Below are 10,639 nucleotides of genomic sequence, written 5' to 3'. Positions count from 1 at the left end.
TCGGAATCCCTCGATTTTCCCCTCTTTCAACCTCGACGCTTTTCTCCAACGCTCGAAATTATTTCTCCAACGAATCAGAGTGAAAGGATTTTTTGCTATTATTGCGAAATTATTCTATTATGCAAATTTCGTGTGCTTCAGCAAATACAAAAATATAGTACGTGTTATGTATAATTATATCGCGAATATCACATTTCTTTTATACACTTTTCTTACATCTGTATGATCGCTGTCAATGATTCCGCAGCAATGTTGCAATCGCGTGTCAGCGGTCGTTTACGCGATTAGCGTTACTGAAGAAAACAGATTGTTTGCAATAGATCATTCTACGCGGAATCGACAATGATCGATGACGAAGGCGCGTGTTTCGAGAAAAGCAAACGCCATTGATTGACAGTACTGCCAACCCAGGTTAGGCCAATGATCGTGTTCTCGAGCGCGATTACAATTAACGGAAATGGTTACGTACGCGGAATTTTCAGAAATCACTGCACATGAATGAACATACCGATAAGGTGATGACCTTGCTGGCTTATTACGTTTTCGGAAAGTACGTCGCCCCGGAATGCGGAAACGTTCGGTGGAGTTGTAGGTTAACTAGGTTATAGCTGGGATGTCATACTGAAAAGTTTGATTCGCTGCTTCAATAGTGACGTCACATTTAAAGGGCTAAGTATCGGTACCTTGAATAAAACAAAATACATATTCGGATTTAAATTAGACCGACATAATTTCAATTTACAAATTTAGCTTGCACAAATTTGCTGCACGTTAAAATTAAATTTACATGGCAAATATCTGTTCTACGTGGTAACTTTGAATAAATATTTAAAACATGTATGCGTTGTTAAACAATATTATTATTTAATGATATTCCAATTAATTGATCTTTGCTGGAAAACATCAATATATTAGATACATTCTACAGAAACATTGTTTATAATTATAATTATTTATAATTATAGAAATTACAATAATTTTTAGTCTACTGCGGTGTATACATTATCCTAGCTAGAATTATGTGTTTGAACTTGTTGAATTAATTCTGTGATCAATAATAATATTACATATAAAAACTGTAAATCACATTTTCCTGAAGTCTTTTAATGTAGTATTTATTATCTCAGTATATTTCAACAACAATATATTGATAGTATATTTTATATATATATATATATATATATATATATATATATATACTCTTAGCAACAATATCAGTTTCTTTCTCAGTTTACTCCAAGATTATTCAACGACAATTATTCACGATGTAACGGACATATACAGAATTCGGTTTACATCAGAATTACAATAAATATAATAATACCAAGCTCATAGAAGATGATTGTCCGATTAGTCGGTCAAACAATTGTAAAATAGTTTTCCGTATGTGCAGTTCAGTTAATATTTAATAATTGGTGCTTCTTTACTACTCGAGACGCAATATAGCATTCATGAAAACGCAGAAACATTCCAGCATTCTTTTCAGTTATTAATCCTAAATTATTATAATTGCTTCGAAAAGTGGCTTGAACCATAATATATCGCGTATTAAAAAAGAATATAAGAAGTATAAATATATAGTTGAAGCTTTGGCAAGAAAGAGGGCAAAACGAGTAGTAGAGAATGAACACTCGAACTTCTCGGCGAACGAATCTCGAATCAATAGAATCATGATTGCTTATTGCTTCTTACAGTAACCTTATAAATTATTAACATTACTCGTCAAGTATTCTCTCGAAAAAACAAATATATATACATTTATACGAAACTTACAGTATCCTACACAATATACAATTTTTTTTATATATATATATAAAAAATAAACGCGCGATAATTATATAAAACGGATACGAGTGTGATCCGAATAAATGCGTTTGCTGCTGCTTGTACAGTGTTCGTTCAATCATGTATAATGAATAAACGAATATATTCCCGCGTGTATATGTGAATGTCACGCACGTATGTTGCGTACAACACTTTTTCCACTCTTATATCAATCCTGAGATCTAAAAATACACAATCAGATTCGCCGTACCTTTCCTTATCTTATTAATACAAATATCGTGCCGGATAATATCCGCTATCTCTTATTATCTTACAAGTAAAAAAATATATGCATTATTCTTTTTAAACGTGTAACTTTCATATAAATATCGAAAAAAGACAGGAAGAGTGAATAAGAAAAGCTTCTGTCAAACTTGTTCTGCATATTTTCCATTCGCTCGTCATTCCCTCAATATAGAAATATCATGTTAATAATTGTAGACAAGAGAATAAGTTGTTATCCAGAAAGAAGTTGATTAATTATCTATTACAACAATAAGTTCTTTCACATTGACCTTCCATCACTATACCACAAAACGAAATGGCTGTAAGTGCATGTGCTTCTTTGGTTGCTTTGAGTCCTTAATTTTAATTACTGATATACATATACATTTTATATAAGTGGCAATAAATACTTAGAAAAAAAAATGGGGAAACGAGACATTGACGGAATCTTTAAAAATTAAACACTCGCTGTATATCCTCTTTCACATCTTTTCATGTATATGTCAAAAAGTGCAATATTTTTTATATCATCAAGGCCACAATCACGTCGCCATTTAAAAAGAATACATAAAGTGGTGTTTGTCGACGACAGGAGTCTAAAGTTTCAAAAGTCTATATCGTAAAACGTTATTGAGAAGAGCAGACGAATAATAAATTTATGGTATATAATTGCCAGTCTACAGTATCACCTCACAGCGTATAAACAGCTGTTTGTCACCTCTGTGCAATGTAACACATCAAATTCTTAGATTCTTCACGTGTATCGATGCTATTTGGCTCAACAAATAGAATTTTACACTCTCTTAACTCCTCACATCACCTCACGTCGTTTTTTCAGTACACTTCTACATGCTACAAGTCGAGATTTACACTTGCATCGCAATTGTATAAATTAAGGATCCACTTTCCTTTAAAAACTACATAGCAGTCTTACGCTTGGGCGCGTTTTCGTGCGTAAATGCGGCAAGCATTGCTTTCTTTCGTAAAGTAAATTTCAATCTTACGAAATGTATCAGCTTATCTCGTATGCCTAGTCCTCGAGAAATATGAGAACGCAATCTCGCCAAAAGCGCTTTCTATAAATATTTGTTTTTGGATGAGCAGCAGTTCAGTGAAATGGAAAATCGAACTTTCTGACGTTTTTTGGGGGGCACACCCCTCTCGGGTAATTTCGATAAATGTCTGCGCGGGGTGCCCTCATCGTTTGGTCGAATACTTATTTGGTCGATTGTGAGATTACTCTACAATGAATTTCAATGAAGATTTACAATCACCCTCTTTCGAAAGGCTGCGGTTTATTTACTTAATAAATTTCATTAAATACGGAACACGCGCAACAAGGCACAATACTTTCAAGCTATCACACGTGTTAGCGTAACGTTTACTCTGCCATTAGATTAATTTAAAAAAAAGGATACTATGTTAGCACCAGCCTAATTTTGTTAGGATGAGTAAGTAGAATTGTCTTTACATTAAAATCTCTGCAAGCTGCAATGATAGCTGCAAGAAAAAAAGTCATCTGTGTGTTCCCTCTCGAATATTCGCTTTCTAGTTGCTATGCATCGATCATCGTTCTCGGAAATAGATCACATTTGGTGTTGTGAAATTTAATCTAATATTATCTTTAAACAGCAGGAATATGTATAGATATTTATATAATTATTAATAATTACATAAATTTGCGCCACGTAATTTAAATCCATTATAATTAATATTAATCAAGAACAAGAAAAATATCACGCAACGTATACTAATAGTTGCAAAAAATGAATTTATATATATGTATATGTATATATATATATATATAATTCTCATAAATGTTACACAGTATATTCCATTTAAAAACGTGTAAAATTGTTATAAGGCATAATGCAACATATTTTTCTCATTGATATATCTATACAAAATGCCTAGATTATCATTTTAATGTTGAATTATTACAGCAGTCATAATTCGCGTTCTAGTCAAGATTCTTTTTTTCTTGTATTGTCTTTCTTACTTAGCGTAATACCTAAATGTTATACCCTGAATCTCTGTCTTTTAGATCGTCAAAGAAACTTCTATAAAGTGCTAATGTTAGCATTAGTCAAAAGGGGGGAGGGGGGGAAATGTCATTCATTTAAGATAATTTAAGAAAGGATTAATATGTTATTATCAAAAGGTTAATTCTCTATATGTTCATATCGTAGAGATGTGGAGGAGCACCTACCACTGAAGGCATTTGGCAGCCACGTCGTACTAAAAGACGAACCGATGGTCCACCATTACGTATAATCTCAATCGCTTCTGTATGCGTCATGTTTTTGGTGTTGATGCCGTTTATCTCGATTATTTGATCTCCGACCTGGGAAAAACCCAATCACATAACATTACGTACTGTGCGCATGCATACTGCAGAATATCAACAAGTCAATTGATATTACCTAATAACGCATCAAAATTTAGTCAGTATCAAATTTTAAACCCACGTCTCGCATCTCTGGCAACGGATACAGATGTGTTTTACTCACTCTGAGCCGATTATCGCTGGACGCTGGACCGTTTTCAGCAATTTGCAAGACGAATAATGGCATGTTCTGAAACTCACGGCCGCCACGTATGCTGAAGCCGAAACCCCGGGTCCCCCGATTCAACTCCACGGCGTGGTACTGACCCCCGTCTCCATCTCCTATCGGCTCATCCTGAAGAAGAGAATTATCAACGCGATTATCACCGCAGAATAATGAGAAAAAAAAGGAAAGAATATTCTTTGCGTCTCACTCTTGCGTTTCTCACACAATTAGAAGATTGGAAGGTACCTTCTGGGAAAGAGATGTACTGCTGCAGCAATCGTCAAGCGGGTATCCGATCGTTAGAGTGACGGAGTAACCGGAATCTTTGATCAGGTTCACGATATCCTTGTGGCAAACGTTCGTAATATCTATATGATTGACGGCGAGGATGTGATCGCCGACGTTCAGCCTTCCGCATCTCTCGGCCGGCGAGCCCTCGATTATCCTGCCGATCGTCGAGCCGGCTTTGTTCACCGACGAGATTATCACGAAGCCGAATCCCTCGTTCTCCATTCGGGTGACGGTGACGTCGTACGGATACTGGGAGTGCGACTGAACGGGAATATTCATCTGCCGGCTGTACGACTGGAGGTTCTCCTGCAAATGTTCCTGCGTGTTGATGCGACGTCGTATCCCGAGGGTCACCCGTCCGTTTTGCGCCGCCGCTATCATCAACTGCACTACGTGACGGTGAGAAGAGTTCATCACGCTCTCTCCGTCCACGGACATGATCAGATCACCGCTGTTCAACCTGCTATCGAGATCGGCCGCTCCACCGGGGACAATATGACCAACCGAGACCTGCTGACCGTACTATTTTTAATGCTTCTGCCTTCGTCCGGCGTGCGAAAATGACGAACACGAAAATATACCGTTGGCAGAACGGTCGTACAGATTAGTATGAATAATCAAAACCAACCTGAGATCCCTCCTCTGTACCGCCGACTATCCGAAATCCAAATCCAGTGTCTTGCCTGACTAGGGTCACTAGCGTTTCTATCCATTCTATGTCGGGCACCATCGGGCAGACTAATTCGTTCGGGTATTGAGGATACCTTTAGTCAACATCACGTGCAAGATAACTTTAATAACGAGCGATCTTTCACTTTTCTGCATTTAATTCGCAAAATTTAACAACTTTTAAATATATATTCTACTATATTTATCAATATTGATCTCAGGCCACCATCAAGTAAAAATGATAGCGATTGAACTACAAAATTGTTTGCAGCACTATGAATCTATGAAAAGACAAGCGGAACAACCGTCTATGGTACGTACCGTGGTATGGAACTGGAATGTGGTTGCTCGTGCTCGAAACTGGTGGTCTCCTTCCGCTTATCCCAAATTTCGCCGGTGTCGACGTTCTGCTCCTGTCCGATGGAGTAGACATTGTAGTCCTCGTTATACTGGGAATGCGACTGGACGGGATAAACGTCCTTGTAGTAGTCGGAATGCAGATATCCGTTCTGTTTGAGCATGTTGTCGTGGTGGGAGATGTCGATGGAGTAGACGTCGTTGTTGATGTTCATCTTGTCGTTCGTCGGCCAGTCGCCGCGTTTCGGCATGTTCCTGATCGAGCCGTCGTCGAGATTCATCACCGCGAAGTTGTCCGACAGATTGGTCGTGATGTTGGCTTTGTACGGGTCCGAGTAATACATTCCGTGCGAGTAATCCGAGTATTTGTAGTGATTATCCAGCGGATTCAGCTCGTTCTCGGGCTGCACCTCGTTCCAGTTCGGTCGGCCCGCGCTGGTGATCGGCGACTTGGAGCGATTCCTCGTGTCGATCAGCGGCGTTTTCGGCCTGCTGGGTATCACGGTCTTCGACTGGGTGCTGTAAATGTCCGCGGTCGGCGTTTTGCTTCTGAAGAAGTCGTGCATGTTCTTCTCCTTCTTCTCCTTCAGCTTCAGCGTGGTCGTACGTTGAACGTGTATCAACGCTTCCTTCTCGCACGGGCACTCCTTCAGCACTTGCACCACCTCCGAGTGCCGCATGTTCCTGACATTGATGTCGTTTATGTTGACCAGGATGTCGCTCTCCATCAGGTTCTTGCAGCGCGTACGGTCTAGGATCTTCTTAACCTTCTGACCATGAGCGGAGTCCGCTATCGTGAATCCAAATCCGGATTTCCCCTTAATGATGGCGATGCTGAGAAACTCTGGCTTGGAAGACACCGGGGAGTCCTTGCAGTCGTTCAGATCGCTGTTCTCCGATAGTAGAATGTCCGTGCTGCTCGGTCGTTTGATCGTGTTGATCTTGTCCGATATGCAAAGATCGGGCATCGAGTTGACCGACGTCGTGGCGAGGTTCTCGCCGTTTTGAAGACCGTGCACCGGCAAGAACGTCGAATCCAGAAAATTGAAGCGTCCGTTGTCCTGGAGAGACGAGTTTAGATCCATGTACACCGCGGGATCCTCTGTTGGACAAATTCAACGAGCGCGTTTAATTTTCTTTTACGTTTATTTCATCTTACGTAATCTTGCGTTGTCGCATTACCTGGCGCATTAACGGCGATCGTCGTCACGACTTCCGTGTTGGGATCGTTCGGGTCGAAAGGCAGCGGGTAACCTCGACACACTTCCAGAGTCACCGTCTCGCCGCTGCCAATTGACTTGAATACATTCACCATCTCGTTATGTGTAAAACCCAGGACGCAGGTGTCGTTAACGTACACCAGCACGTCTCCTGAAAGCAAAGACAATGGGCTTCAGGCGGAGCCGGAAGCGGAAGGGAATCGCTCAGCCTGAGAAACGGCCGGTCTGTCTTACGAGAAGAAATTACCGGTTTGCAGTTTCCCATCCAGCCAGGCTGGACCGTTTGGCACGACGCTCTTAATTTGTAGGAATTCCTCCACGGTGTCGTCACCGCCGACAATGGTGAATCCCAAGCCCCGTGAACTCTTTATCAAGGTGGTGCGTATCCTCTGACCCTTCAATTTCTCGGGGCTCCTCGTGAAGTTTGGGCTCTTCCTCTCGAGCAGGGTCTGTTGCGCGCGCTTCGCTTGCAGCACCGGGTTCTCGTACTGCGTCCTACGGTTCACGTGGTCGATGAAGTACGTGCCGTACAAGGTGTCGTCGATCTTCTCCCAGCCGTACGGTAGTTCGTCGTCGAGGCATTCCTCCAGAGATCTCTTTTGGAATTTTGACAGACGTGGATCCAGCCAGTGTGACGTGCCCGTATTGTGGCTGAAATTAATAATTAATACATTTTAATCTTTTCGTGGTTGCGATAATTGAAAGAAAGAAGTTTGTACGCTGTATACATACTCTATAAAATAAACTTCTCCCGTTTCTGTGTACGCTTTCTCCCAGTTGGGTGGTAATGGGCCTAACTGGTCCTCCGTGGCCGGAGTGCGATTTCGAATGGCTTGCTCCTGATCCGAGGTCCCTGTACTCTGTACCGATCCCGTGTTGTACAAGTATGTCGGTGGAAGTCTTCTCCCATCGGGCCCACCGATTGTCAATATTTCCTTATCCAAACTCTCTCCTTTAACACGAGAAACGTGCGGAAATACTTTTCGCGTTAGTACTGCTTTTGCATCTAGAAATAAATTACTTTTATACCGTACCATCATTGGGATTATCGATGGACGCTGTGTCGTCAGTTTTTGTGGCCATCTTGAAGTCTCTGTGCTCGTCTTAAAACCCTGATAAGAAAAGTGCAATTGTAAACAAGAGTCTTGCATGCACATTGTTTGTAATTGTTTGAGGCTCAATGTGTGGCAGAGAAATAATAAATTTATAATTCACCGAACTTTACGTGCTATCGCGATCTTTTGCGCAGTTAATCGCGTTGATTTACGCAAAACAAACGTGTACGGAACGGTCGTCCAGCCCATCGCGCAATTAAGGAGACATTCGTCATTCAGAAGCAGTGCCGTGCACAGGCGTAATATATCACGTTACGCGCGTTACAAATGGTGATTCTCTCTTAGCTCACTCTTTCGATAGAGATCTCTTAAAGATAGATAGAGAAGGCGAACGACAAACGTGGAAAAGAAGATAGCAGTTTTTACGTAGTTCTACATTCTCCCTTACTTTTAACAAGCCTGCTCGTTTCAGTTTTATTACATTCGCCATATACCGAAAATGTAAATTCCAAATTTCGAATCAAAGACTTAAAACTTGAAGCTTGAAGCTCGGCACTTGAAATTCAGGATTCAAAATTAAAAATTCTCAATTTAAAATATTTAAATTTAAAATTCAGGATTTAAAACTTGAAGCTTACAAATCCGCGGAATTTAACAATTTAAAATCTCAAACTTCAAGTTCGGAATTAAGAAATTAGAAGCTCCGAGGCTGAAATTCGTGCGTGCGAAAATAACGCGCTGAAGAGAGGGATTATAAGCAACGTAACTGTAATGAAATGAATCATTGGATTCCGTTATCCTCGCAAATTTAATCATGGCCAGAGCCGACTTCACGTCTGCTGAGTGCGTCGCGCGCCGCGACGCGCGTCAGTGTTCACCGCACGCGTCCAGCGGACAGGTGTCTGCGGGCGCAATTACATAAAGTGAGGAAAGGAACGCGATCGCGCGAGGGGCAGGATCAGGGGGGGGGGATCAAAAAGAGAAAGAGAGAGAGAGAGGGAAAACGGAGAGGAAAAAGAGAGGAGCACGCACGGGGCACGACGGGCGGGCCGCACGGACATGAATGCATTCTTACGAATGCATTCACCCGTGCGCGGCGCGCGCGAGCGTGTCGCTCGCGTATATGACGCGCGTCACTGGATTCATTTGCTTAGAGTAGCACTTCCCTGCACTTTCTACATTTCAAATGAAGCAATTGCGTGTTCCGTAGAGGGGGGGAAGGAGAGAGGCGATAAGGCGTACTGTGCATGTACGTACGTATCGCGAACAGACCTAATCGGAGTACTGGTGTTGCACTTTTCTGCACTTTCCGCGTTCGGAGTGAAGCAAGCGCACATATACGAGCCCCGAATAAAAGGAACACGGTGCGGAAGACCGTCGGGCAGTTAAACCGTCGGGATTCATCGAGTGCAACTTTCTAGTTGCAGCTATGTCGCGGCTCGTCGCCTGCAGCGATAACATAAATAATGCCGCGCGGGGGGTGGCGGCTGCCTCTCATCGCTCTCTCTTCCTCGTTCTCCCGCATCGACGTGGCCCGCAGAGGCATGCATCCTCGCGTCGAGACAATGGCACGCGGTTTCGCGATTTTTCCTCCGGATTCGCGCTCGAGACGTTCACGCGTGAGCGATTGACGGTTCCGAAAAGCGGATTCGGCGAGATCTCGACGGATAGCCGAGGTCTGTCATGGAGAGAGAGAGAGAGAGAAAAATAGAGGAAAAAAGAGAGACGGAGAGAACGGAGAATAGGAAGAGATAGATATGCATATCACGCTCTTTTTCTCCGTTTTCTCTCTCGGCGGCGGAAAAGGTGATGGCGGAATTACTCACGCTGCGTTTCCTGCACAACGATGCGTTCACCAGCTCGCGTAACCGTCATGGTGCCAGTGATGGTGCGGGCATAATCTGTCGGGATAACCGTCGGCATGAAGAATTCACTCGCGGATCGCGGAAACGCTCATCGCCGCGTCGTCCGGACGATAGCACGCTCGTGACAGAGACGGAGAGAAAGAGAACGTACACGCACGCTACTACGCACTCGCTCGCACAGCATCGAGGACTACATCACACGGCGCACTCGTCGCACCACCGTTCACGCTCGTCGCTCGTATATGCATGCGTACGAGGCATTTAACCGACCATCGTGCCGCCGCTGCCCGCAGCTGGCGCTGCCTGCGCATGCGCGGCGCGCACGAGCCGTGCACTCCGACACCACCTTCGCGGGAAATACGAAGTACTTGCAGATACTCGCACACAAATTCCCCCAATGTGGAAGAATAAAATACTGCATTTCGAAAGTGACTGCACGCGAATATAGATATAACATTTAAGAAATATAATATGTATATTAATATTAGGGGTGTGATTTAGTTTTGAGGGTTTTTTTTGCTCAAAAACGCATGTATTTAAATATGATAATGAATGAATACCTTAATCCAAATATTTTCCTT

At 42.4% G+C, this 10,639-nt stretch overlaps 1 protein-coding gene and 1 long non-coding RNA gene across 5 annotated transcripts; one reads left to right on the top strand and one right to left on the bottom strand.

Annotated features, from left to right (window-relative positions):
• The first annotated feature begins 319 nt into the window (after nucleotides 1–319).
• LOC109611054 lies at nucleotides 320–1,078 on the top strand. Its single transcript, XR_002193373.2, has 2 exons — nucleotides 320–411; nucleotides 483–1,078. It is a non-coding gene; the product is annotated as an uncharacterized LOC109611054 (long non-coding RNA).
• Nucleotides 890–10,570, bottom strand: LOC105280777 (membrane-associated guanylate kinase, WW and PDZ domain-containing protein 1). 4 transcript variants are annotated; one of them, XM_011341572.3, is made up of 11 exons: nucleotides 10,020–10,570; nucleotides 8,173–8,250; nucleotides 7,871–8,090; nucleotides 7,386–7,789; nucleotides 7,101–7,289; nucleotides 5,883–7,020; nucleotides 5,521–5,656; nucleotides 4,848–5,414; nucleotides 4,560–4,730; nucleotides 4,259–4,393; nucleotides 890–3,549 (listed from the first exon to the last, which is right to left on the bottom strand). In XM_011341572.3, exons 2-11 carry the CDS (start codon nucleotides 8,219–8,221, stop codon nucleotides 3,517–3,519), a joined length of 3,042 nt encoding a protein of 1,013 aa, XP_011339874.1. In that variant the 5' UTR covers nucleotides 8,222–8,250; nucleotides 10,020–10,570; the 3' UTR covers nucleotides 890–3,516. The 4 variants fall into 4 exon arrangements, with proteins under 4 accessions (XP_011339874.1, XP_026827670.1, XP_026827671.1 ...); XM_026971869.1 differs by having other exon boundaries at nucleotides 1,730–4,393; nucleotides 10,020–10,569; XM_026971870.1 differs by having other exon boundaries at nucleotides 1,730–4,393; nucleotides 4,848–5,405; nucleotides 10,020–10,569.
• Between the last annotated feature and the right edge of the window lie 69 nt (nucleotides 10,571–10,639).

The sequence above is a fragment of the Ooceraea biroi genome, chromosome 8, assembly GCF_003672135.1.
Source record: "Ooceraea biroi isolate clonal line C1 chromosome 8, Obir_v5.4, whole genome shotgun sequence".
In the NCBI taxonomy this organism is placed as follows: Eukaryota; Metazoa; Arthropoda; class Insecta; order Hymenoptera; family Formicidae; genus Ooceraea; species Ooceraea biroi.
The sequence above is the reverse complement of the archived record's forward strand: the minus strand, read 5'-3'. Positions and strand labels throughout refer to the sequence as shown.

Excerpts from the sequence above, each read along its gene's own strand:
- LOC105280777 (XM_026971869.1), bottom strand. The coding sequence starts at position 8,221 with ATGGCCACAAAAACTGACGACACAGCGTCCATCGATAATCCCAATGAT. Across the intron at positions 7,790-7,870 it reads GGAGAAGTTTATTTTATAGA|CCACAATACGGGCACGTCAC; the intron begins GTATGTATACAG and ends TATTAATTTCAG. Across the intron at positions 4,731-4,847 it reads GTACATCTCTTTCCCAGAAG|GATGAGCCGATAGGAGATGG; the intron begins GTACCTTCCAAT and ends TCTCTTCTTCAG.